This window comes from Phacochoerus africanus, chromosome 11 (assembly GCF_016906955.1).
Source record: "Phacochoerus africanus isolate WHEZ1 chromosome 11, ROS_Pafr_v1, whole genome shotgun sequence".
In the NCBI taxonomy this organism is placed as follows: domain Eukaryota; kingdom Metazoa; phylum Chordata; class Mammalia; order Artiodactyla; family Suidae; genus Phacochoerus; species Phacochoerus africanus.
The window spans coordinates 136,142,086-136,169,939 of record NC_062554.1 but is presented as its reverse complement, the minus strand read 5'-3'; the positions used below and the strand labels follow the sequence as shown (position 1 = coordinate 136,169,939).

Here is a 27,854-nt window from a genome sequence, read left to right as displayed (position 1 = left end):
TTTACATCATGAATTGGGTTTGACCGCGGCACCCCGATTCCTGGGTCACATGGGTAGCCGAAGACACATCTCTGTCACCAAGGCGGTCTCACACACAGTGGGTGAAATTCAGGGCAATTCGATGAACGGGTTTTAGGAATCTACGTGCATCCCAACGCCATGCTTAACCAGCATCCGAGTAGTCTAGGAACCAGACACATTACCTGCTTAAGGATTTTTTTCTCGGAGTTCCTGTCGTGGCACAGTGGTTAATGAAGCCAACTAGGAACCATGAGGTTTTGGGTTCAATCCCTGACCTTGCTCAGTGGGTTAAGGATCCGGCGTTGCCATGAGCTATGGTGTAGGTCACAGACACGGCTCGGATCCCGAGTCACTGTGGCTGTGGTGTAGGCCGGCGGCTGTAGCTCCGATTCGACCCCTAGCCTGGGAACCTCCATATGCCGCGGGAGCGGCCCTAGAAAAAGCCAAAAGACAAAAAAAAAATTTCTCGAGGCACTTGCTTCTCAGAGAGGTCTGTATTTCCAGCTCACCCCCAAATCCATCCATCCTCGTGGGCCCCGATTCTGCTCACCAGCCGACAGGAGAACTCCTCGCCTCATCTCTCCGTGCCACCAAGAGTCACGCTGGGAGAAATCTGTGGCGGTTCGCATTTTCTAGCCCAAGAGACACGAATCAAGCCACCCTGGTAACGAGCCCTGCCTCGCCACGCGAGGTCGAGGACCGGCCCGACAGCAAGTGCGGGAGCAAAGCCAAGCTTCGCTTTACGTTATTCTTCTACTGTCATCGGCTTAGACGCGCTCATTTCCACCCCAGAGGCACATCAGCAGGAGGCAATGGGACGGGCTGTGATGGCTGAAGTGCAGCCCCGTCTGAGTGAGAATGTGGGCCGTCGCCACTTCTGACCTCTCCCTTGTGACATCCGCGGGTGTGCTCGATGCTCGGCCGCGGCTCCTGTGCACAGTCGCCACGTGCATGGGGGCCCCCCGCGTGATGCTGTTTGTTCACAACCCTCCCGACCCGTGCGGTCTGAGCCGAAACACGTTCCTGTGCAGATGGACACTTTCCACAGCAAAACACACTTTCCCTCCAAACCTCCAGGCAGGACGGAAGGTGTCTCGGGCCGGTACAGCCAGTGATAAATCGTCTGGGAATTCATCCACTCAGCAAACACTTCTTCTCCCCCCTGCAGTGTGTGTGTGTGTGTGTGTGCATACGCGTATGTTTTAACTGTTTCATCATTCATACCCAAGGAATATGGTGCAGGAAGAAAACTCAAAATAGTTTATTTCTTCTTAGTTGCCATAGTAAAATAACAACTAGTGAACTTGAAACACGTGGGTGAACGCGAAGGTGCGTGTCGGAAGTGCAGAGGCTTTGGAATTACCTGGGGGTTGAATTCCCACACTCATTAGTCACCGGTAGCAACACAGAACTGGGAAGCCCTCTGTTGAAACCCTCACAGCAAACCGTGAGATTAAACTTATCGCTTTCTGTGTTTATGCTGCCCTTAAATGCCTTATATAACCCTTCCTCTTCTTCTTCAGAAAATAATAAATTTTTACTACCCTGACTGAAGCCGTGTGAAAGCAGCAGGCTGTATCTGCCTTTAGCAAAGAAAAAAAAAATGTCCTCTGGGAAAGAAAAACATTAAAATAACAAAAAAATAACAAACCAAAGAGATGAGAACTATTGTTCTCGTTGTTTCCAGGGTAATAAATCTCTCCTCCAGTTTTCAGGGAGGAAAGTGAGGGAAAAGGAACGAAACGTAGGACCTCAGCCAGAACACAGGAGCCAGTGGGTATTGTATTTTTCTCTTTGGCGTGGAAGGAACTGGGGGTAAAGAGGAAATAGATTCTCGTACATTTCGTCTGAATAAGCGGTGATGCTAAGAAACCTAAAGACGTTCCAGGAGCACAAATCGTAAAGCAGATGGCACATTGCCACGCCTGGCCCCCGGGTGTGTCCTCTTTACCAGGTACGGTTGCCAGTGTGAGGTCGGATTGGCCTTGACGTACCGTATCCTCTGAAGTGTGTCCCTGCCCCTCCCCACTGCACATCCAACAGGGACACCTGGCAGAACATAACTTTTTGGCCACACCCACAGCATGCAGACATTCTGGGGCCAGGGACCCACCAGCTTCCGGAGCCACAGCGGTGACAAATCCAGATCCTTAACCCACTGCAGCACCCGGGAACTCCAAAACATAATTTTTAATAACCAAAATTCCAAATGAATTGAGAAGTAAAGTGCAGTTGCCACTCATTAAGGAAGTGTTAAAATTGATGACTTTATGGGAAAGTTGAACATTGGTGTGCAGGGAGGGAAATCCGGTCCCAACATCTGCAGCCAGAGCCGTGGCTTTGACACGTTAGGGGTGAAATGCAATGACACACGTGCCTCTGCGCGCCCGACCCACTGGGCCGCCTCTCCTCTATGCTTTGCGTGAAAAAAGGAAGATTGTTCTCTCCTGCATCATTTTCTCCTGCCAAAGTGCGTGAGCGTGTGCAGAAAGTCACTGAAAGGAGGTCAGCCGCACCCTCAGCCCTCACTAGCTCGGGGCAGCTCCAGCCAGGAGCCTGGGTGCCACCTGGGGAAGTAGGTCTGGGCACCAGGGCAGTGCCCGCTTGCCTCCCGTCCAAGCTGCGTTGGCAGCAGCTCAAGACAGCGGAAGGTTCCTGGACAAGAAGTGCCTCCCCCACTCCCTGCTCCCTTTGGCCACCAGGGAGGGAGCCCTGATTGTCCCACTGATGGACCGTCTCCAGGGGTTTGGAAACAGATACCAAAACTCGACACCAGGGCTTTGAGTTCATACCACTGTTAGGTTGCATCCAGCCACACAAACAGCTGGCTGGAGTGCCTGCATCTGCGGGGTCGAGCCCCTCTGTTTACCAAGAGGGGACAGTGAGGCCAGAAAAGCCCGGGGACCGGCCTGCGCTCACACAGCTGAGGAGGCCTGCACTACGATGGCAGAGTCTCCGTCCAGTGTTGCTGGTGTGGCCTGGATCTAAACGAGGGAACGGATGCAGGAGGCGTGTGTGTGTGTGTGTGTGTGTGTGTGTGTGGCTATAGATCAGTACCTCTCTAGAGTTGGGTACCTACACCCGTCTGTCTCTCTGTCCATCTTGCTGGCTGGCATCTGCAGGTCTGAGGTTGGAACCGTCTGCAGTGACAGTGGCCACCCTGCAGGTGGGTCCACACGCTCACACAGTGGATCCCTGAGCCTGGGCCCCTGGCATGCTCCGCCAGGGCGGTGAACTGGACCGCTAGCCCTCCCAGAAATGATCGTCAGGCCCCTTGCTCGGGGCCCGTCGTGGCTCACAGTGAAGGGGAACGTGGGCAATTCGTTGTTGAAATGCAGCCATTCCCACAGAACGGCTCCAGGGAGCAGCAGCGTCAGGCTGCAGAGCAGGCCGGCTCCGCCAAGGGCGCTGCTGCAGAAGGAGCTGCCCGACAGGGGCTCCACCTTCACGGACCTCCCCCCACCCCGAAGGAGGGGACAGTCTGAAGTGCCCCTGCACGGTCTGTGGAGGAACCCTCTCAGCCCCCCCGCCCTCTGTGAGGTCAGAGCTGCGCTGCCATCCTCATCTTCTGTAAGAAACCCCAGGCACAGAGGGAAGACTTGTCGGAGGCCAAAGGCGAGAGCGAGTTGATATTGGGGCAGAACTCGAGCCTCATGGTCAGGGCTGCGTGTCCACAGAGGCCGCAGGACCTGCTGTTTGCCCCGGGGAGTGGTCTTCTCTCTTTATAGAAGCCCAGCCCAAAGGGCTCGCAGTTCAGAGCTAAAACCTCAGGTGAGAGCATGGGTGGCGCTGCACAAGATCCAGAGGGAGACGGGAGGCCAGAGCAGACGGTGGCCGCACGTCAGTGGTCCAGAGACGGCCCTGGACGTGCCTCGCTCCTGCGTTTCTTCCCAGCAGGAGGGCGCCCTTGCGTCAGGCAGCTCAGGCGGCCCCAGACCCCCCAGCCTGCGGGGCCCCAGTGCAATGTGAGATGTCCCCCTTGCCCATCCTGGGGCAACAAGCCTGAGACCCGGGTGTCTGCAGGGCTGGCTTCTCCGAGGCGGCCTCCTCAGCTTTGCCCACGGCCACCTGCTCTGTCTTCTCACGTGGTCTTTCCTCTGTTCGCCCATCCTGGTGTGTCTTTCTCTTCCTAGACGCACACCAGTCACGTTGAGCTGAGACAGGTCCAATGGCCTCCCTGTAACTTAATCGAATCTTTAAAGACTTTCTCCAAATACAGTCACTCCAAGGTGCGAAGGGGTCAGGACTCCAACGTGTGAATTTCAAGGGTTACCACTCAGCCCCATAATAGCTGGTGTTTCTTTTTTTTCTTTTTTTCTTTTTTTTTTTTGGTCTTTTTTAGGGCCGCACCTGTGGCATATGGAGGTTCTCAGGCTAAGGGTCTGATCGGAGCTGCAGTCGCACCACAGCTCACAGCAACGCTGGATCCTTGACCCACTGAGCAAAGCCAGAGATTGAACCCATTTCCTCATGGATGCTCGTCAGGTTCATTAACCACTGAGCCATGACAGGAACTCCTACAGCTGGTGTTTCTTACCCCAGTTTCCTGATGGGGCCACAGGGACTGCAGGGCCAGTATGAGGCCCGCAGGGGAAGTGCCAGGCTCTGACTCCAGGCTGGGCCCTGCCGCCTCCCTCTCCAGCTGAGCGGATTTGCCCTGAGCTGGCTGTGCCCGCTCCTGTCCCCTGTCCCGATGCCACTTTGCATGTGTGTCCTGGCTTTGCCCTGACTCTGGATTCCACGCCCCGCAGGTCAGAGTATCTGCAGCTCTGATCAGCCTCCCGCCCTTGCTCCTGAGCATGAGCACAGCGGCTGGGCCGGGGTCCGGGAGAAATACCCACCATGCAAGGGCTGTGCCCGCAGGTTTCTGCACAGCCGCCCCCCCCCCGGGGGGGGCAGACAGCTATTCCTCCTCCTCCCCCCATCCTTGCCCTTGCCCAGATCCTGCACACATTTGTGAATGTGCACACCTGCTCTCACACACACTCACACACACTAAACCTGTCTTGTCTCTTGACCACCTCAGAAACTTCAGGGCTTTGCAGATAATTCTTGGTAAACTCAGCACATCCCTCTTGCTGTCTGTGTGTGTGCTGCCTGCCAGGAAGGACTGAATGGGTGCCACCTTCTAAAAGTTGCTCATGACGTCAGTGTCATAAATGCAGATCTGAGCGACGACTTCTGTCAATGTCAAACGGTGTTGTATTGTGAGAGTGAGCTGCGGTGTGGGTCACAGACGCGGCTCGGATCCTGCGTTGCTGTGGCTGCGGTGTAGGCCAGCAGCTGCAGCTCCAACTCGACCCCTAGCCCGGACACGTCCACGTGCCGAGGGTGTGGCCGTGAAAAGAAAACAATACACGTTGTATATTTTATGCTATATGATGATATGTGTACATATCGTATGTATGTATGTCTCTATATATATACACACACGCTATTTTAAAAACTGTTATTTCCTAAAGTGGTTGAAATAAACACTAAGAGAGCTTAGAGAGAGACGCGATGGGAAGGGTGGGATGAGGAAGTTCCCTGGTGGCTCAGTGGGTTAGGGATCCAGCATTGTCACTGCTGTGGCATGGGTTCAATCCCTGGCCCAGGAATCTCCTCATGCCACGGGCACAGCCAGAAAAAACGATTGGGAGGAAGGGAGAAGCCATTCAAAAGTCATCATAAAAACCGACTTTGACTCAGACCGTCCCAGACACCTAAGCAAAAAGGAGGAGAGAGGACATTGGTTAAAACGGCGGGAAAGGGAAGATCTACCTTTCAGGACAAGTTCAAGGGGTTGTGTTTCTACAAGAAACCAAGTGCCGTGACAGGTGCACAGATGTCCTTCCTTTGGTCATTTTCATGTCCCTTTGCATCAGTAGCATTGACTGAACAGTGCATCATGGAAAACCAAGCCAAAGCAGGCCACCTCTTTTGTTCTCAAGAGTTCTGCTGATAACAGGATGGAACCCGGAAGAAACTAGCAGAGGAAGCAGACAGCATTTCTCTTAGATTCCTGTCTCAGGAGCCAGGCGACTCCCCTTCGCGTCACGCCAGACCCGAATCAATCGCAGTCAGTTCAGCTCCGCTGCTCGGCACGTCTCTGAAGGTCAGCTTTTCTGAGCTGCATTGATCACACGCGATTCGCATGTTTTCCTACACAGACGACCTGGAGACGGTGCTTCTGTTTCAATGATGAACATTAAAGCATCGGCTTTGTTCTCGACAGCACCCCAGTCCCCAGAGGTGAGGCCCCAGAAATGTAGTCAGAAAGGACTGAATGTTTTTCTCAAAACTGCTGTAGAATATATTGAAGTCTCTGAGTAAATGGAACCAAAATGTATCCTGTTCTCAGGAGGGGACAGGTAGTCTGGTCCAGGTGTTGGGAGATCAGTCAGCGACGGGAAGGAGGCGTTCCTGTGGCACGAGCAGGGAGGAGCCGGGCAGACAGACTGGAGCAGCAGCTGTGTCCTCCAGAGTTTTCGAAGGCCGGCAATTGGAGAGTAGCCCTGCCTTACAATGGGGACGGCTGGGGTTCTTCTAACAGGCATCTGTTCGGGTTCTGGGGCTAGAGGGATGGTTCAGGCTTTGGAGAAACGCAGCTTGACTGAGACCAAGAGTTACTTGGTTTCTCAAAGACTTGAGTGCTATTTTAGACACACACATGCTTTCAAAGTCTTGCTACCCTGCCTTCCTGAAACATTAAAATCTCTGTATGTGTGCGCAGCGCTGCGCAGTGACCTGGCGGCGGGGTCACCGTCCCCGGGCAGCAACTCGGAAGGTCCCAAGTCCATGGGGCTTTTGGACAAAAACCTGAACACAAAATGCTAAATAGTGGCCATCAGCTAGAGGGACTGTCATTGTGCAGAGCAATGACGTTGTAAACGTCACTTTGAGGAGACGGTGACTGAGGACGCGGTCGAAGGAGAAGGTCGCCGAGACTGGGCCACCATCAGGGCGGGACCCTTCGATGCATGGGACAGAGCGTGTCCCGAAGGGCAGGTCTGAACCCAGCCGCTCCGCCCTCCTCCTCCTGCCCCTGGCACACGTGTGCGCACGCTGGTGCGGTCGTGGACGTCTCGGCCCCTCGGCGGTGGGTGATGTTTCCCGTTCAGCCCGTGTGGCTGTTCTCTTGCCTCTCGCTGGATCTGACTGTCCTCCACCTGTCCCAGCCGTGCTCGTTTCAAGGTTGGTTTCTGTTTCCTTTGGGTAGGAGGGACGGCCCCACGTCCATCACCCTGCGGCAGGGTCCCCAGCCCCCGCCTGCTGGTAAGGCCACTGCCCGGGACGGTGTGTGTTGCTGGGCTCAGCCCAGCCGTGTGCTCCCCCGGCGGCCACCGGGACGTTCCAAGGGAAGCTATTTCCAGATGTGACGCGTCCACACATATTCTTTCCTCAAACCCAGGGACCCGAGGGCTCGCCTGGGCAGCCTCAGGGCAGGGGGCCGTCCAGCTCCACCTTGATGAATGCCCGTCTGCCTCCTGCAGGAGGAGACAGGCGCGCTCTCAGCCCTCAGGAATCTGACCTTGGAGGCAGTGCCCCGAGGCGGGCAGGCCTCCTGGAGCCGAAGCACAGCCCGCGTGGAACTCCTGGGAGACACCTGAGCAGACACAAAAGTCCTTTTGCACACCAGGCGGTTTCCAGGTTTTCTTTGCAACCGCACTGACAGAGGCTCTCACGGAGCTGAAACATCCTTAAGCATAAATTCGGTGACAGGTCCGTCGAGAGGTGGGTCACAGGGAGAAGGTTTAAAAACGGAGTAGAATGATGTTCCCGTGGCAAAACCCGCAGTTCACCTCGACTTCCTCACGCGAGGAGAGCCTCCCGGTTGCTTAGTAGCGTCAGAAGGAAACCCGGGAAGTGCGGGAAGGCCGAGCCCTGCCTCCTTCTAGCGATACGTAATCCAGGGATTTTTAAGGAACGATCCGCAAGGAGCCTCATCTGAGTCATGAGAGATGCCTTTCTAGGGACATTGTACCTCCTTAGGAAATGCCAACGCTTCTAAAATATCTGTGCAATTTTATTGGCTCTTTCCCATTAATCATAATGATAAGTACTCAATACAGACAAAAATAGTACTACCCTGTTATTGTGAGAGGAAATAAAGTCTTAATTTATATACATATTTTATATTACGAGATTTAATCAATCAGAAAGGCTCTCAAGCACAAAGGACATTCAGTCATGAGAGGGACGAGACGAGATTCTGAGGTGGGGGCAGGGAAATAAGTTCAGGAAAGGAAAGCAGTGCCCCAGCACACAGCCTCTAAACGGAGCGCTTCTAGGGGTTCGCTGGTGGCTCAGCGGGTTAAGGATCTGGCATGGTCGCTGCTGTGGCTCGGCCTCGGTCCCTGGCCCAGGAACTTCTGTGTATGCTGCAGGCACTGCCAAAACAAAACAAAAAAGGAGAACTTTTATAGGCAGGGTTCTGGGCGTCACTATACTATCATGTTCAGATTCCTTTTACTCCATCCTGTAAAATGATGAAACAGGTTTACTTTTTTTGTCTTTTTGCCTTTTCTAGGGCCGCACCCGCGGCATATGGAGGTTCCCAGGCTAGGGGTCCAGTCAGAGCTGTCGCCGCCGGCCTACACCAGAGCCACAGCCACTCGGGATCCGAGCCACATCTGCGACCTACACCACAGGTCACAGCAACGCCGGATCCTTAACCCACTGAGCGAGACCAGGGATCGAACCCACAACCTCATGGTTTCTAGTCAGGCTCGTTAACCACTGAGCCATGACGGGAACTCCTGAAACAGGCTTGCTTTTTAAATATTAACAGTTGCAGTGAAAGTACATCTGTTGTAATTAGTTGCAATTGCGATGGAACCTTGCAGATGTGAGTTAAAATGTCAGCAGGGTGCGTGGCTGTGCACGTTATTTAGGGGTGTGTCTGCCAAAAGCCGTGGATGTGCATCATGTCAGGTGGCACCATGGGCTCACCTTACCTGCAGCTCCCTTCTTTTCCGCTTTATCCCCAGTGCACAGACCAAAAGGAACTACACCCAGGTAGGTTGAGATGGAGGCCTGTCGGCTTGTGAAAGGTGCACGGGGAACCGCAGACATCAGCACCACATGGGGATGCGATTAGTCTGCTACTGATACGGGCGTGTGGACCTGGCGAAACAGACTCGAGAAATCTCCTTTTGTAATGACCAGCAAGGGAGCGCGTCGGAAGCTAAATCAGAAGATAGAAGATCTTTCATTTGCATTTAATCAAATCATAAAAATGAACCCATGACAAAAGCGCTTAGGAGATATTTACGTTTGGTGTTTGAAATTTTCTTCGGTGAGTTTGTAAAAGAAGAACTCACTAGAATTAGTGCCAAACTGCAAATGAGGACTTGGGAGCCCTAAGTTAGGATTTGCTGCTCTACCCCCGAGCCAGACGATTTCCCAAAGCTCTTCATTTAGCTGTATCGGCAGTCGACTCACGGGGTTATTCATTCGGGTGGAGGATGATGCGGGCATTAATAGGCCTGACCTGGGCCCCGTGGCCACTTATGAGGAAGAGAATTTAATCACGAATGTGTGTTTGGCATCTGCTAAAGACAAGTTAAGCGTGTTTTTCCACATTTGCAGAAAAATCCTGCAATAATAACTTTTTAGTTCAAGAAAGTCATTCACGCCTTAAGAGGAGAGCAAACTCGCCAATCCATTCATCGACTCAAAAAGAACTGCTTAACTCTCAGGGCCAACAGAAACTGGTGAGAGGATCAAGTCCACGCCACGGTTCTGTTAAGAGTCCTAATTCGGGGCCAGTCACCCACCGAAAGAATGTTTAGCTGCTCTCTTGTGATTTGGAATTCCAGAGAAGGGTAGGATTCTAGATCTAGCAGGGATTTTATGCTCATCGGCATCCCCTTGTGTGTTTCACAGAGGAGAAAGGGTTGTTCAAAGTTCTGAGCAGCAGTCTGACCAGAACGTGGGGTTCGGGCTGGGTCCCTGGACCACTGCTCGGTGGAAACCCTCGGGGCTACGGGCGGGTGGAAGGCGAGGTTTGCGGAAGGATCTGGGGGGCAGGACCTGGGCCCAGCAGCTCCAAGCCTTCCTCTTGTGTTTTAGGCTTCCGTTTGGAATCAGCAAAGGCAGAACAGCCTCCTGCTCCATCATCTCAGACAGAAGTTGTCAAAACATGTTACAGCTCATGAGGTTATAGTAACAGGAATGAGCCAAAAGGAGAAAGATGGGGGGCAGGGGAGGGTCTGGTTCCAAGCGGGAGGTTCTCAGGCTGACAGCCGACTGCAGAAAGAACTGAACACCCCGACCCAGGTTCAGAACCTCACAGGGACGCGGATTCCTTCTTCAAATCTGCCGTCTTTGGCAGCTCACCCAGCAGAGTCCACGGAGCCCACCTGTACCTGTGCCCCAGCAGGTCGCGCCCTGGCTTGCAGACCCACCCTGTGCCCTGAGCACCCTTCCACCCTCTGCCCCAACCCTCCCTGGCCCTTCCCATGCGTACAGTTGCAGAAGGCATGGCACCCATCCCCCAGGCGCTCCCAATCCCGTGTGGCTGCAGGCTGCCTGAGAGCAGGGCCTCCCGCGCCCGCTGCCCAGCACCGCCTCAGGGCCCTCCCGAGCACCTGTCCCTCATCAGGTTCAAGGACGGAGCAGCCTGGGCCCGGGAGAGGTTATCTGCCAGAAACAGAGGGCCCACCTGGCACTCAGTCTCCGCTGTGCACTTTTGGGTGGCTTAACACACACGCAGTGGGTAGAGCCTTCTCACCTCTTGGTGATGAAGCGTTTGCCGTTGGCTGAATTTAGAACAGTAGCTCACAACTCCGTTTGCTTCAAAACTTCTGACGGACATAAAACAAGCCCAGATGAGCCATCTCCATCTTACAACTGGATAGAAAGGGGCAGCTCGGGGTCCTCCCTACCCCACCCCCCGGTGGATGCCTTCTGAGTGCCCAGGGCACACGAGTGTCAGGAAACCTGTGGTCCTAGTCGTTGGGAGGGGCCGGATGAGAGTCCTCCTTTGGGGAGCAGGTTTCTTGAGGTCACTTCACACTTGAGGGATGCCTGCTGGCGTGGGGAGGGGGCAGGGCCAGACTCATTCATACCTGCCCTGTGCTAAGACCTCCCGCTGCCCAGCCCACCCCCTCTACCTGTGCCAACACACCCGGACTTGGCTTTACTCCCTGGCATTGTCGGTCTTTGTGTCTGTCCTCTCACAAACCGTGAGTCCCCAGGTTTCGGAGACGCTCGGATTGGAGACCTGTGCCTCCAGGTCCAGTCACAGGCCCGTCCCCTCCAGGAACACCCTCCACAGTGGAGTCAGGCCAGGGCACCGCGCTGGGGGCTGGCATCGCTTCTAGTCCTGCGACAGTGTATGGCCCCACCTCCCAGAGGAAATGGAGACAGAGGGTCCAGGGACCTGCCCGGGCAGCCAGTGAAGTGCTCTCTGGGACTTAAACCCAGGTCTCTGCGGCCTGAAACCTGGGCGCCGCTCCCCTGGCCGGGCCGTTTCTGCACCAGGAGGAAGGAAACGTCATGTTAGGTTAACTGACCTACTTGTTCAGCGATGGCGACAAAAGGGAGACAGGAAACAAGAGTCTGCTCGGTCGTCGGGCCGCCCTGAGGCTGTGCAGGGGGGCCTCTCTGAGCAGAGCGGGCAGGAGGGTCCCTGGCGGAGTCCCCGGCCCCGCGGACACAGCAGCCGGCACACCCCGTCCGAGGTGTGACAGCATCACCCATGGCAGAAAAGGCTTTGGTTGTATTAACGCAGCGGCAGTGTTCCTCCTGCGCGTTTGCCCTCTAATTAAGAGTCTTGCCCCACAAAAGCCAGGAAGGGAGCTGGAAGAAAGGGCCTGTTGTTAACGAGCATTCACTGCGTCGGATACGTCGCCTTGTGCCTTTGCTTCGCTAAACAGTCCCTCCCTTGTTTCTGATCTTTACTCGGAAGCTCTCGCGAGTGCCTTTTTTTTTTTTTTTTTTTAAATCTCGCTCGTTTCTGTGTTTGTTTCATTGTTTGGGATCTCAGATAAGCCAACACCCGGAGGAGTTTTCTCCTTGGTGCTCTCTCGGCTTTGCTAATTCTGTGTCTCTGCTCTGCTCTAGTTAAAATGTGAGCGATGCCAAATGTGATTATGAGGTCACTCGACTGTCCAGGCACAGTTCTGCGGACTTGGCACTCAGCGTGTGTGTGGTCTTTATTCATTTTAGCGAGTGCTCGTTGAAGGAGCGGTTTTAAAACCAAACACACTGAAACCACAGCACAACACAACCCCTCCGTCCTGGATGACTATAAACAGCGCTTAGATCACGTCTTGAGGTGTCTTAAAGTTTAAAATCTACTTCTGTGTTCAATTAAAAAAAAAAAATCTGCGGGAGTTTCCTTGTGGTTCAGTGGGTTAAGAACCCAACTAGTATCCATGAGGATATGGGTTCGATCCCTGGCCTTGCCCAGTGAGTTAAGGATCCAGCCCTGCTGAGAGCTGTGGTGTAAGGTGCAGACACAGCTCATAGCTGGCCTTGCTGTGGCTGTGGCATAGCCCTGCAGCTGCAACTCAGATTCAGTCCCTAGCAGGGGAGCTTCCATATGCCACAGGTGCAGACCTTAAAAAAAACCCTCTGGTCCACAATTGGTCCAGCATTCTGGACTCCTGTCCTTACACCTCAATACTGTAGGCAGATCCTTCTTAGGAGAGCTGGATGGACGAGCCAGGTGCCTAAAAGCCCCCATCACCACTGCTAGACTTCAGTGGAACGTGGGCCTCCACGGTGAGTGACAGCTCTGCACCTTACTGCTTCTGCCGCAAACCACATTAGTGCTCAGGGCCTCGTAACCTCCGCCACGGATGTTTTGTCCTGATTCTTTTATTTATTATTATTATTTTTTTTTTTGGCCACACCTGCCACATGTGCAATTTCCCAGGCCAGCGATCAAACCCGAGCCACAACAGGGACCCAAACCACTGCGGTAACAACGCTGGGTTCTCAACCCTCTGCACCCCCAGGGAAGCCCCTGTCCTGACTCTTTTCAGTTTTGCTTGTGGGTTCTCTCCTACGATCATCGCTTATTTAAACCAGACCTAACTGCCTCACGGGCGACAATAAAGGGAGAGCCGGACGCTGATGGAGACTGTCGTTAATGTTTTCAGCAAAATTACAAACATTCCTGAGGAATATTTGCGAGAAGTTCCCAAACAAGATTAATCATTTCTAGGTTTGTTTAGAGTTTTTAAACTCCTTTTTTCCCCCCAAACAACTCACTTGAGAACAACTTCTGTTAGGAGTTCCCCTGTGACACAGTGGGTTAAGGATCTGATGTTGTCGCTGAAGTGAATCGGGTCACCGCTGTGGCTTGGGTTCAATCGCTGGTCCGGGAACTTCCCCACGCCATGAAATGTGGCCCAAAAAACCCCCCAAAACAAAACTTCTTTTAAACCAAGGGTCAGACTAGACAAATTAAGTGTGTCTTTCCTCATTTTGTCGTGACATTGTCTGAACTTTTTAATGTTGGCCCGTAGTCACATACAGGATAAAAATTCACAAGATCAATTCAAAATACACTGATTTTTGAGGGGGTCTGTTGCTCTCAGTCACGTCCGCTTGGGGGTTCTTCCCAGTCAAAGTGCTGCCTGGCAGCTGCTGTGTCTGAGCGGACCCTCCCTGGCGCCCCAAGCCCGGACTGCACCCGAGTCTGGTGGCGGGGAGCCCCTGGGCGCTGGCTGACCTGCTCTTGCCGTGTCTCGTCCAGGGAGCCTGCCCCTGGCGCCCGACAGCCCCCGAGGTGTGGGCGGGGTCCCGCCCATGCCACCGGAGGCGGAAGAGACCGTGTCCGTCGGCAGCTGCTTGGCGTCCGAGGACACCACGGAGGACTCCGGCGTCATCAGCTCCCCATCGGACATCATCTCTCTGGACTCCCAGCATGACAGCGCCAAGTCCAAAGAGAAGTGGGCCCCGGACCAGGAAGACTGCAGCGACCAGGACCTGGTGGGAACCCCGGGCCTGGGCCCCCCTCGGAGCCCCTCGTGGGACAGAAGCAGTTCTGAGACCTGGCCTCCCAGGTGAGTCCCGGGGCGGCCGGGAGGGGGCCTGTGCCAGCAGCGCCAGGCGGGCCAGCCGGGAGCCAGGCGCCCTCAGCAAGGTCACATACCCTGACCGGGGTCTGGTCATCCTAGGCTTCCAGCCGCTTCTACGTACACGGATATTTGTAAATAACACCTAGTCTTGGCTCGTTTGTTTTTACGCCTTTTATAAATGGCTCCACATGCTGAGTGTACCTCTCCACTCAACCTCGCGTGTCTCAGCTTTATCCATGAGGATGGACGTGCTGTTAGTTCACTTATGTATCCATTTTTTAATTAACAGACACCTTGGTGGTTCTGGTTTTTCACCGCTGGCACCAATGAGCAAGTTGTACCTATGTCTCCATTTATACGGAGTTTCCTAAAAGAGAAATTATTAGACCTTCAGGAAGAAAAAAAAAAAAAAACTCATCTTCAACTCTTTGGAATATTGGCAAATTGCTCTCCAAAATCTGGTGTGCGTGCCCTCCAGCCGGCCACTGCACAGCCACACCAATACATGGGATGGGCAGGCATCTTAAGGACTGTAGTCAGGTAGGGAGGCGCCAAATGGCATTTCGTGTGGCTTTACAATGCAACCCTCGGGTTAGTCAGGCTGAGCGTCTTGGAACATGTGCATCAGCAATTCCATTTCCTCTTCCATGAATTGTCTTTTCAGAGCTTTTTTGGCCATGCCCACAGTTTGTGGACGTTCCCGGAACAGGAGCCAAACCCTTGCTACAGAGCGACCCGAGCTGCAACAGTGACAATGCTTGATCCTTAACCCCCTGAGCCACCAGGGAACTCCTTTGTTTTTTCTTAAATGGAATATTACTTCTCTTTTTAATGATTATTTTCTCCTCAGTTGGTTATTTATACAAGGTCCCTAAGACTGTGGCTTGAATATAACTTTCAATTCAGTTTTTGTTGAAAAAATTTGTTTTGTTTTGTTCTATAAAAATTGGAGTTCCCACTGTGGTACAGTGGCATCTGTGGTGTCTCTACAGCTTTGGGATGCAGGTTCGCTTCCTGGCCCAGCACAGTGGGTTAAGGATCCTGTGTTGTTGCAGCTGTGGCTGACGCAGGAATTCCATATGCTGCAAGGTGGCCAAAAAGAAAAAAAAAAAATTCTTTGACTTGAATATTGTCAAATCAGTCCTTTTTCTCCTGAATGTATATGATATTTGAATATTTAAGAGATCCTACTCATACTCCAGAGGACCAAAGTTTCCCTGAATTTCTTATAAAACGTTGTGTTGCTTTCTCACATTTGGGCTCTTGGAGCTCATTTTCAGGTGTGGCGTGAAGGAGGCATCTCTTTTTCCCACAGAGTCCTACTTCCACGTTGGTCATGTATCAGGTTCCTATACACACACCTGTCTGTCTCTTGACGTCTTTCCCCAGTCTTTGTTTATCTCTATGCTGTCATCACTCCTTTCTTTATCCTTGTGCAGAAAGGCAGGCTAATTCTCCCCAGTCCATCCTTTTTTTTTTTTTTTTTAATCTTTTAGATAATTTTAAGAACCAGCCACATCATGTTTTAGAACCATAACAGAAGTAAAATAGAATCATTTTTTAAAGCATAAGTCAATCCCCAAAATGAATGAATGCCTTCGTGTTTCTCGTGTTTAGTTTCAGCTTTGTTCACTCGCGCTTAGTCGTCTTTGTCCGGTTAATGTCACCATGTGTCAGTGATCTTCTACTTTGGTTTATTTTTACCTGACGGCTCATCATGAGCATTTCCCAGGTGGCTGTACCCACCCTCTAGTAACGGTGAAGGATAACGTCATCGCAAGGACCGTCCCAAGGCCAAGCTGGGATTTTATTAGACAGGAAATTGCGAAGCTGGTGGTTGGCGCACTTTGTGTCTGCCCCACGTGGAATGCCTTGAGCTGGGGTGGCCTGGACTGATTGAGAGGGAACCACAGCTTTTCCTGCACCGCCCGTTGGAAATAAGGAGAGGGCTTTACGCTTATTCTCAGATCTGTTCAGGTGGTTAGGGCTCCGGGCTGGCACACACCGAGCTCGATGTCTGAAACCGATCGGACCTGTCACCTCGGTGCCCACCGACATTCAGATGAGGTGCCTAGTGGACTTCGCTGGTCCTGACCTGGATGGAAAATCTTGCCGATTTCTGCTCAAATACATCAATGGCCACGACCAGGATAACCATGGGGTCTTTGGAAGCTGATGCTTTATCCAAACAGGGAGCCAGGTGTGTTTTCCTGCCCTGGTGTCTGGGATGCCACTGAAGCTGAGAGCAGCACGGACGGTGCGGGGAGGGCGCTCTGGACCCTGACAGGCCCACATGGGATCCCACGGCCACTGACGAGTTGCTGGGCCTGAAGGAGTCCTTTTGATGTTGCTGAGCCTCAAGTCGAGCTTACCCACATGCAGGTAGTGCCCCCTACCTGTCTTAGGTGTGGGAGCTACCCAGCGCCCTGCACACGCTCCGTACCTGTTATGTAGCGGTGGGTGGGACCCAGCGTCAGAGTCACCACGGCTCACGCAGGAGCCTGAGCGCCACGACTTTGCGGCCGTTCACTGGCCCCCTCTGGGGTCCAGCGTCAAATGAAGGCGAAGATGATTTCTGAGCCTCAGCCCTGTCTGTGCTGTTGTTTGTCCCAGAGTTGGGATCAACCCTCAGCCCATTATTTGCATAGAATGACTGTAGTTGTTTGGGGGGTTTTTGTTGTTTTTATTTTGTTTCTACAGCTGCACCTGTGGCATCTGGAAGGTCCTGGGCCAGGGTTCGAATTGGAGTTGCAGCTTCAGGCCTGCACCACAGCCTCAGCAACATGGGATCCTTAACCCCCTGTGCAGGACCAGCAGTCAAACCCACATCCTCACAGAGACAACATAAGGTTCTTAACCATTAAGCTGCATCTGGAACTCCTGTGTTGTTTTATTTAAAAAAAAAAAAAAAAACAAGGCTTATCCCCAGAGACAAATTAGACATACTCAGAGACTTGAGCATGGCGAACCCCATCTTAGTGTCCAAATGCGTAGTTTTAATCAATCACAACATTATTTAAAAGCATTCCCTACGGTGTAAAGCTGGGGTTCCAAACTCAGAGGCCACAGAGAGCGGTGGGGAGCACACGTTTTCTTTAAAGAGCATCCCACGCCTCCTGCCCCCTTCCAGCTGCTGCCCGGGGGCTTACAGGCCTGGTGCGGCCGGGTTTTGAGGAGAAGCCAGAAATCTAGAATTTCATGTGAGGTCTCCCAAACTGTAAATCTTGGCAACCAAGTCAAACATTGAGGCCAAACGAAACACACCTGCATGCTGGGCGAGCCTGCTCCAGACGCGCACTCTACTGCAGGCTGGAGGCCTTGGCCTTCCTCTGGCACACTCGCACTCGCCTGCCAACCTGGGAGGGTTGCTGCAGCTACTCTGGGATTTACTGCGATGTCTTTCTTGAAAAACATCTCTTCACAACAAACTTGGGAAGGGCTGTACTCCTCTCTTGTAAGAGGAGGATACAGAGTCTCTTACGGATTCTCAGCAAAGCAGCCTGTCTAAATTTTCTCCTCTGCATTGCCAGCTTTTTTAAATTCTATTCAAGTGCAGTTGACCTGCAATATCATGTTAGTTTTAGGTGTATAGCACAGTAATTCCAATGTGTGTGTGTGTGTGTCTGTACATATGTATATTATTTTTCAGACTCTTTTCCGTTATAGGTTATTACAAAATATCGAGTAGGGTCCCCTGTGCTGTGTGGCACATCTTTGTCGGTTACCTGTTTCCTATAAGAGCCGTGTGTTTCTGTTCATCACAACCTCCTAATTTACCCTCCTTCCTTCCCCGTTGGCAGCCGTAAGTTTGTTTTCTATGTGGGTCTCTTTCTGTTTTGGAAATAAGTTCATTTGTATCATATTTTTAGGTTCCACATGTAAGTGATATCATACCGTATTGGTCTTTCTCGGACTTAGTTCACTTCGTATGATCACCTCTAGGTCCATCCATGTTGCTGCAAATGGCATTATCTTGTTCTTTGTACGGCTGAGTCGTATTCCATCGTATATATGTACCATGCCTTCTTTCTTCTTTCAATGTCCTTTAGAATGAGTGTTCCCCCGAGGGGTCGTCTGGGAGATGCTATCCTATGGCTCACCCCCTGCAGTATCCCCCCCGAGGCATCTACACACACACACCTCGGATCCGAGAGACTATCCTGGGCTTGATGAATGAAGGCCATCTGACTGATGTGCTCTGTGCAGAGCGGGGCCTTGAGAGCCTGGCCAGCAAAGAGGCAGTGAAGGCTGCGGGGGGCAGGGTCCTGGGACAGAGACCGCAGCGTGATCCGAGATGGAGCAGACCGTTTCAGGTGTCTAGGGTGGCCAGGGGTCACGTTCGGGGAGATGAGGACCTTGCTGGGGGACTGGCAGCCCAGGATGGAGCTGAAATGGTACGTGATCAGAGCTTCCGCTGTTCGCAGAGGTGTGGCCTTGACCTTGGCCCCCTGGGCAGGGGCCCCAGAGATGGGAGCCCCGCCTGGGAGCACAGGAGTTCGGTGAAGAGCAGCGGCGACTGACACAGTAACACACAAGATGAGGTTTCTGCCCCCCACCCCCACCCCCACTCCCAGGGGAGACCGACAGAGGTGGGCGGTGGGCTCGCCCTGCCACCTTCAGGAGGGCAGGCCACCTGAAGAGGACAGAACCCCGATCGCGGTGTCTGCCGCTGGGCCCTGCATCCAGCCTCCTGGCTCTGCCCAGTGCAGTTCTGACCCCTGGTTTCTGCAGCCGATTCTCAGGTGACATCTGTGTCCCTACAAGGGGTGTTTTTCCTGGGATGATTGGGGCCTGGCTGTGACAGCGAGGCCTCTCCATTCTCAGAATGCCCTACTTCAGAGGCTCAGGAAGCAGAGCTGACCCTCTGCCGTGACCAGCGAGGTGGCGTCTCTCCACGTGGGATGTGGGTTCGGATGAATAAGGAAGCCGTCCCGACCGTCTCAGACGCCCTCAGCTTGCAGACTCTCCACCAGGGGGCCAGTCCCCAGCGAATAGAAGGAGAGAGAGTATGTGTGTGTGTGTGTGGCTTTCAGCCTTGCCAGGATGCCCTATCTTGTTGCCGCCCCTCTGCTCCTCCGGGGTTCATTAAGGACTGGAGGGGACAGTGCAGGCCCCTTTTGTGACCTGCGAAGACCCTAGTTTATAAGGTCTGTAAAGTCCGAGCTTGCTTGGCTGTTTCTCTTTCTCTGCCGCCTGCTATCTCAAGGATTGCCAAGTCTTCCAGACTTCTTTGGCTGGCATTGCCTGGGGTACCCCTTTGACAAATTGGAGACAAGCACAGCTTGCTCCAGAGCTCCTGCCACCCGTCCAAGGAGAGCCTGTCGGGTTGGCCTCGGCTGAAAGCATTTTTCTTAAACTGTCATGTCCAGCGGCAAAGGGCACGGCTCCTGTTCACACACTGAATTAGAAGGCCCTGATCCCTGCTGCCATGGCTACCATTTCCTCAGGGGCAGCCTTGGCTGGGCTCCAGCTACCGTCCTGGCAGCCAAGATCGTGCATGGAAAAGTCTCAAGTATAAACACTGGTCTGCTGGGGAGGGTGGGGAGAAAGGGAACTCCCACGCTGTTAGTGGGAAGGGAAATTGGTGAAACCACTAAGGAAAACGGTGTGGAGGAGCCTCAGAAAACCAAAAATAGAGCTACCACATGATCCAGCAACCCCACTCCTGGGCATCTGTCAGCAGAAAACCATGATTCAAAACGATGTTTGCACCCCAGTGTTCACTGCAGCACTATTTACAATAGCCACGGCGTGGAAGCCACCTAAGTGTCCATCGACCGAGGAGCGGATAAAAATGTGGTGTATTCCACAGCTCGTGAGGATTCCCAACAAATCAAGTTTCTCTCCTTGTTCAGGCGACTGTCAGTAGTGCCTGGGTAGTGGAATATGACTCAGCCATAAAAATAATAGCAATGAAATAATAGCATTTGCAGCAACATGGAGGGACCTAGAAATTCCCATACTAAGTGAAGCTAGACAGTGAAAGACAAACATCATATGGACGGATTTATATGTGGAATCTTAAAAGAGGATACAAATGGACTCATCTGGAGACGAGAAACAGACTCACAGACGTTGCAAACAAACGTACGGTTGCCAAAGGGACAGGCTGGGGAGGGATGGGCTGGGGTCGGGGACCGGCATGCGCGCACGGACGTGCGTGGAATGACTGGCCAGAGGGGACCTGCTCTAGAAAACAGGGCATTCTCCCCAATATTCTGTGATAATCCTTGTGGGTAAAGAATCTGAACAAGACTGGATGTGTGTACATGTCTAACTGAAACACTTTGTTGTACAGGCCTTATCACAGCCTGGCAAATCCACTGTACTTCAATACAACCTAAGAAAATAATAAAAGCAAAACATAAATATGTACCCCACACAAAAAAAGATGGGGGGAATGACTGGAGTATATGCTTTGGGTGCTGTGACCCCAAAACGATACATGCTTTCCATCAAGTCATTGGACTGGATGCAGTTGTAATTTTTCATCCCAAAGGAAGTCTACGCCCTCAATTCACACTGGACCCTGTAAGTGGGTCAGCAATGCCCAGAGTCTTCACCTGCACTTAGTACAAGTAAATAATCTCCTTTCGGGAAGAATTCGGCCGTGCGCTGGTGACCTGTCGTCCTAGGCGCCGGCACACAGCCTCTGCACAGCCCTGCCCTGGGCAGGAGGGGGTCACCCCTGCCTACCTTTCCTGAGAGGTCTCTTTCCAGATGCCTCTTTCCTTCATGGAGGGCCCAGGCCAACACTCCTAATACTTAAAGAGCCACTCAGTGTGAAGGCTAAAAAATCCATGGTCAGACGGCCGGGCATCATATCAGCCCATCACTGGTAACGATGCCCTTGGCCGTGATGTGACCTCTCCCTTCCAGTTTCTTGCCAGTGCAGCCGAGATCTGCAGCAGCACAGCTTAGACTAGGGCCTGACATGTTGCCAGCCTTCGAAAACTGAGAGCTGGTACTGTTACTGTTGTTGCTATTGTTTACTGACAGCTGCCTGAGGATGGAAACTCGATTTGGGGGGGGTCCTTATATGCTGCATCTAAGCTCCGATCAGCTGCCCCATTAAACTCCTTACAGCATCTTCACTCGAGAAGAAACCACGCACACACGCAGACACGTGTTTTCATGCAGAGAGGGAGATGGAAGAAGAGGCAGAGGGCTGTCGCCGCCTCTGCCTCCTCAGGGGGGTGTCACAGTGGACCTGGCGTTACTTCTGCACTCTTAATCCTGAAGGCGCCGGTCCTCTAATTGAGCAACTTATCTACCTGTGCATCAATACTGGGAAAGTCTCCATCCTGCGGTCCCTTTGGGGACCATTTGTTCCACAGGAATGCGATTAGAAGTAAATCAGGAGTTCCCGTCGTGGCGCAGTGGTTAACAAGTCCGACTAGGAACCATGAGGTTGCGGGTTCGGTCCCTGCCCTTGCTCAGTGGGTTGACGATCCGGCGTTGCCGTGAGCTGTGGTGTAGGTCGCAGACGCGGCTCGGATCCCGCGTTGCTGTGGCTCTGGCGTAGGCCGGTGGCTACAGCTCCAATTAGACCCCTAGCCTGGGAACTTCCATATGCCGAGGGAGCGGCCCAAGAAATAGCAACAACAACAACAAGAACAAAAAGACAAAAAAAGACAAAAAAAAAGTAAATCAGATTGCATAAGTGGGTTTTTTTAACGTAGGATCGCACTAAAATCATGTGCAGAGCCTCAAAAGACAGAAACTGCAGCTTCTCCAGGGGAAGGGGGTCTCCCTGTACTGTCTACTGGCGTCCAGCCTTCACCTGGCAATCCCCGAGCGCCTTCTCTGCCCCACTGGTCCATGCGTGGCGGAGGTGAGGGCTGTCGGACTGTGCAAGTGAGAAACTGCGCTGTTATCTGCAGGGCGGGTGCTTTCCAGACACTGACGGGACAGAGAAAGCACAGGGCCTGGGGAGGGGGGCAACGGGAAAGAGGCTCGGTTCTGGCTTGGCAGCCACGGAACTTTGGACCTAGAAGAAGTCTATGGCCTGGGCCTATTTAGAGTTGTTTTAGACCTTCTAGAACTCTGCAACTTTGTAGCCATGGGAAGGAACTCCCTGACTGCAGCAGCCTTTAGAAACATTTTGTATATTCTAGAGCCTGAAACTTTTAATTATGGGAACTTTATAACCCTAGGAGCATGTAGAACCATTTTATAATATATTCTAGAACCTAAAACGTTGTAACTTTGTGACCACAGAAATATTTGGAAATATTTCATGCCTTCTAGAACCCTGCAATTTTGTACCTTCAGGAATGTTATGCTCACAAGAGCATTTAGAAACATTTAAGACTTGAAACTTTGCAGTTTTGCTAACAAAGGGGCATTTTAAAACACTTGAGACCTTGGAGAACTATGCCGTTGGGTATAGTGGCCACCAGCCACCTTTGGCTCCTGAGCGGCTAGCCCAGACCGAGGTGTGCTGTGTGATATATTCACCTAATTTAGTATAAAAAAATGCATCTTTTTACAGTAACTACTTGCAGAAATTCTGATAATAATTTGGGTTAGATGTGGGGCCAGAGTATACTAATTAAAATTAAGTAAAATTAAAGTATTTAATGAAAAGTAAGCTTGCTTATTACTTTTTGCCTTTTTTATTGTGACTACAAGAAGATTTTAAATTACATACGTAGCTCATATGACCTTTTTGGTTGGACACCATTGTTCTAGAACTCAGACGCTTTGTGCGTAAAGGACCGTTTGTAAATGGAACGAGGGTGTTAGGGCATGTATGTCATCGACTGTGTAATTTCCAATGCTTCTTGCCTTTAGTTTATCAAGTGATGGTTTTACAATCACATGGGTGGGTTTGGTTGTCCTCAGCAATTGAATTGCTACCTGAAAGGGCCATCTTTTTCCTCTGAGACTTTTTTTTTTCCTGCCATGGGATAAAGTACTTAAAGAAATTTTCCCGAGCCACATCAAAAGGGAAAACGACTTCACGTGCTGGAACGGCACAGAATCAGCCCATGGCCTTTTTTCCTTCTCAAAAAATGAAAAAAAAAAAAAAAAAAAAAGCGCACCCATCTTCCCGGGGGCCAATTTGATGTGACTTCGGTCGTTCTCCCACGGTCGTGGTGTCGAGGCCATCGCCGGCCCCCACCCACCGAGGGCACCCGCCCTGCTGCCCTGCCCCCCCTCGCCCGGAGGCTTCCTTTATCCCTGGGCCAGGCGGCCGTGGGAGCCCCCCTCGGGGTAAGGGAAGCTGCTGGTGGTGTCCATTCCTCCTCGCAGCTGTATCAGGATGTCTGCACTGTTTGCCCTTCATTTTCTTGGTCTTCAGCCAAAGCAAAGTGTCAGTAAGAAACATATCTTCGACCGGGGGGGCGTGTGTTGGGCGTGAGGAATGGTGCCTGGGAGCGAAGCATCAGCACCTGTTTACTAGAAGCTGGAAGGTCGTGCTTCTTGCCAACTGAGGCTCTTCAGAGACACACCCTGAGGCCTTTCCCGCTGAGCCAGGATTATGCCCTCCAAGCCCAGAGACCAAGAGCTGCAAACTGGCTGTTAGAGGCAGAGAGGCATAGTTGTAACCCGTTAGCCGCCCTTTGAGGGGAAGTCGACGGGGTCAGTGAGGAAAGAAAGGCAAATTCTGCTAAATCCTCGCCTCCTGAAGCTGGACATTGGAAAGCAAAAGAGACACATCACCACTAGTTTTGGCTTTTGCCAGGTAAGCCATTAGCGCAGAACCCAGAACCCAGAGCGTGGCGGCCCTGCCCTGTGTCAGGAGAGGAGCCGCTGCAGAAGCCAAGTGGTCACAGGCCTCGCCTTGCCCCTCCCCAGAGATGCTCGGCAGCTTTGGAAGAAGCACCAGCAGAGGACCAGGGCCGCGGTGGGCAGGCCTGCCCTCCCTCCACGCACTCCCAAAGCCACTAGCTTCTGTCATGTCATGTCCACTCCTGCCCCACCCCTGCCCCTGGGCCAGGCCCCAAGAACCAGGCCCACGTTGGGCATCAGGAGCAAGGCCAGGTCGGCGGGAGGCGGGGGGGGGGGGGGGTGTCCACAGAGGGTGGGCTGAGCATCTGGGGCAAATCCATGATGCGTACAGGAGGCAGGCGGAGGAAAGGGCTGGGTCGGAAAGCTGAGCTACAGGGCAGAGGACTCAGCAAGGGAAGCCCGGACCTGGGCACGAGGGCCTGGACAGGAGGCGAGATGCAGGAGGAGGCTGAGCCAGAGCCCGGAGCCTGGGGCTGGGCCACGGATGCTCGGACCTGGTGACGAAGGCTGGAGCGGAGGGCAGGGGCCGGGAGGCGAAGGGCAGACTCGGGCCCTGAGCTGGTGCTCATTTAGGTTGTCACGGCCGGCTTAGGAGATCCCAGGGGTTGCTGGGAACCAGGTCAGAAAATACAACTGTGAACACAGTATGCCCTGCATATTGGGCGTGGTGTCGCCAACGTGTAAACGACTTTTCTTTTTTTAAATTTAACCTTTACTTTATGTTGGCATATCGTGGATTTGCAACGTTGTATTAGCTTCCGGTATAGAGCAAAGCGATCCAGTTACACGTGGACATGCATCACTCTTTCCAGGTTCCGTCCTTCCCACACAGGTTATCACAGAACGCTGAGGAGAGCGCTCCCCGTGCTCTCCTCGCTCCGGGTCCTTGTTGATTATTTCATATGCGGAAGGTCTCTCGGTTAATCCCAAACTCCTAAGTGTAGATACACCCCACCACGTTTCCCCTTTGGTAACCATAAGGTTTTTTTTGAAGTGAACTACTCTTCAAAAAAGAATTAGTGTTCATTACAGAACCAAAGCATCATTTTAAATGTTGCCCATTAAAAAAAAAAATCACCTAATCACCCAAGCTGCTTTGTACCAAAATGAGCGTCCTCTGAAAGAAAAAGGATGAGTTATTTGCCGTGATGCGTCCCTTTCAACACGTCGCCCTGGTTGGCAGTGGTGTCTTGCTCTCCGCCCTGTCCTTGTCCCTTAACACGAGCTCCGTTTAGATCACCAGGAGTTCCTCGAGGAATCTGTTTCTTTTCTGTTTTTTTCTTTTTACACCGACACCTGCAGCAAATGGAAGTTCCCAGGCTGGGGGCTGAACAGGAGCTGCAGCTGCCAGCCTACACCACAGCCACAGCAACGCCAGATCTGAGCCTCGTCTGTGACCTACACTGCAGCTTGTGGCAACGCCAGATCCTTAACCCACTGAGCGAGGCAGGGAATGAGCCTGCGTCCTCACCGACACAATGTCCGGTTCTTAACCTGCTGAGCCACAATGGGAACTCCGTATCCGTATGTCTTGATTTCTCCACGTGACATGCGGGCTCGGGCACGGATCCGTTTCCATCCAGACGTCATACTCATCGTACTGATACCGCGACGGACGGCCAGAAGCTGTCGAGACCTCCCCAGGAGGAGGATGGAACGTGGTGCTGTTTATATTTTTTCTTCCACAGAATTATTTTCTTAAGGCAAATAATCAAAAGAGAGGCTAATGAACCAGAGTTCCTACAACGTTCAAGCTATGTTTTTGCTTCTCGATACACACGTACACATTGCTTTCCAGTTAAAACCAGCAGCAACAAGCATGAGCGTCTCAGACCTGTTGAGCTTGAGAAGATTTTCTTTCTCTAGTTTAATATTTATAAAACAATAGTATCAGCGGGATTTTTAATTATTTTTAATTCTCATTAATATTCTGTTCCCACAGAACAGGTGACTTAGCATACTCTGAAAGAAAGGCAAATACTTTGACAGAACAGTGTATGCATACATAATTTTGTTTCGCTGAGCTTTTTGTGTTTTAATCTAAGAGCCAGCATTTGAAAAGTGCAATTTCCCATTTCCAATACTCTATAAAATAAAGCACTTTCCATTTTTTCTGCCATATAGTTTTCTGAATATTTGAACTAAATATATTTAAACCATCACATTCCAAGGAAAAGAAGAACACAACTATAATCATTGCCACAGGAAAGGCAGCCTCGCGTCTCCTGTGGTCGTTGTTAAAATAGGTCTCAACCAACCCTCTTGGCCTGACTTGTCGGAGGACATTAGCCGAGACGCATCTGGGAACCACTTCCTAACTCCGAAGGGACACAGTCGCCAAGTACGAAGGACGCGTTCACTGGAACGCAAACTTTGCTGCGTCAGTGAGGGCAGTACACAGCCTAGTTCACGCCGCATCGTCTGGGCTGACGCGTAACGATGGCAATTGGTCCTCCGTGTCAACGATCAGCAGAGAGGAGAGGACGACTGGAGAGCCAGTCGTCCTGCGTGTGTCTGTTCCCGGCACAGCGAGCAGAGAGAGACCGGAGGCCTTGCAAAGGCAGCTGTCAGACTGTTTCCTGGGTGCTGCGGTCCCAGGGACACAGATAAGGAAGGTCGGGGGGGGGGGGGCAGGGCTCCACCCTCAGCCTCTCGGCAGCCTCTGTGAGAGCAGCGACAGGGACGCTACCTGACTTAGGAACCGCTCCCGGGGTTTGACACAGGGTGACTCTGCGCAAGAGCCTCGTGTGGGGCCCGGCGTGTAAGTCTGCGCCTGGCACAGAGGGCGCTGCGTGGACCCCGCTCTGGGCGCATCCTCCTGTCCAGTCACAGCCCAGAGGGACCCTGGGGGAGCACACGGGGCCAGGGGGCGGTCACCACTGTCACTGCTGCCGGGAGGTTTGCTGTCGTGGCGCTCATCGCTGTGTACTGCACGCACACACCACACACACACACACACACACACCACACACGCACACACCACACACTCGCCACACACACTACACACCACACATACACACATGCCACACACACACATGCACGTACCAAACACACGCACACACCACGTAGATACGCACACCAAACACATACCACGCATATATACACACTCAAACCACACCCATACACACACACACCCTACATGTATACAGACATGCATCACACACATACACACATATCACACACCACAGCACATACAACACACACACACACACACTACCTATGTCTCGTCTCCTAGTTCCAAGGACAACAGTGGTCCAGTACCTGTGGAGCTGCATGAGTCTGATGAGTCCTTCCTCAGGTATTTCAGAAAAGAGTACATTAAATAAATAGCAGGCTAAATGAACACTCTCCCTTCCTCCTCGCTCTTCCCTAGAAGTGGAGAAGCTGCACCAGCCTCAGACGAGGGCGAAGACCTGTTTACGGCTGCACGGTTCCAGGAACCCCTCGCAGAACCGGATGGTGAGCTGGAAGGTGAGCCCTGGCCGCTGTCCCGGCGGCCGCCTGCACCGTAGGCTGTGGCCCTGACCGACTCCGAGCAACCGCGTGAAGAGAGCGCCGCAGAGGGAGCGCGGCTTGGGGCGGGGAGAGCCGGCCTGGGGCGCCAGCTCCCTGCAGGGGCCTCTGCATCTGCGCTGCCAAGCAGCCCTGCCCAAAGGTCTGCACAGCTGCTTAAAACCTGCTCGGGATAATACTGATTTTATACATTAAAAAGTACTCGACGCACATGAAGAAACGTTTTCCAGTCCTCAAAGGAGTAAGGGGGACAATGGGGACACGCAGAGGGCTCTTTATTCAGCCTCCTGCACCCCCCAACTTGCTCATACCCCGCACATCTTTCAAAGGGAAACACGCGCGGCCCAGAGCATCTTGACAGCGACCCCTAGAGGAGAGCATCTCACAGCCGGGCCGTTCCATGCGTGTCTTGGGGACACGAGGTTATAGACCCAAGCAGACACAGATCAGATCCGTGTACAAGTCTTTCAAACAAAGGCACACAGTGAAAATAAACTGGCAAGTAGGCAGTGGCCACACCTTAAAGCAAAGCAGGAAGAAGGAGACAGGCTCTGAGCGGACCCA

At 52.5% G+C, this 27,854-nt stretch overlaps 1 protein-coding gene across 8 annotated transcripts in view; it reads left to right on the top strand.

Annotated features, from left to right (window-relative positions):
- The window catches only part of COBL (cordon-bleu WH2 repeat protein), a 204,903-nt gene that overhangs the window by 162,002 nt on the left and 15,047 nt on the right, over positions 1-27,854 (top strand). For all 8 annotated transcript variants that reach the window (XM_047754249.1, XM_047754245.1, XM_047754242.1 and 5 more), the window contains 2 exons: positions 13,715-14,024; positions 27,151-27,248. In XM_047754249.1, the coding sequence (XP_047610205.1) occupies positions 13,715-14,024; positions 27,151-27,248 (408 nt within the window). The remainder of the gene's footprint in view (positions 1-13,714; positions 14,025-27,150; positions 27,249-27,854) is intronic.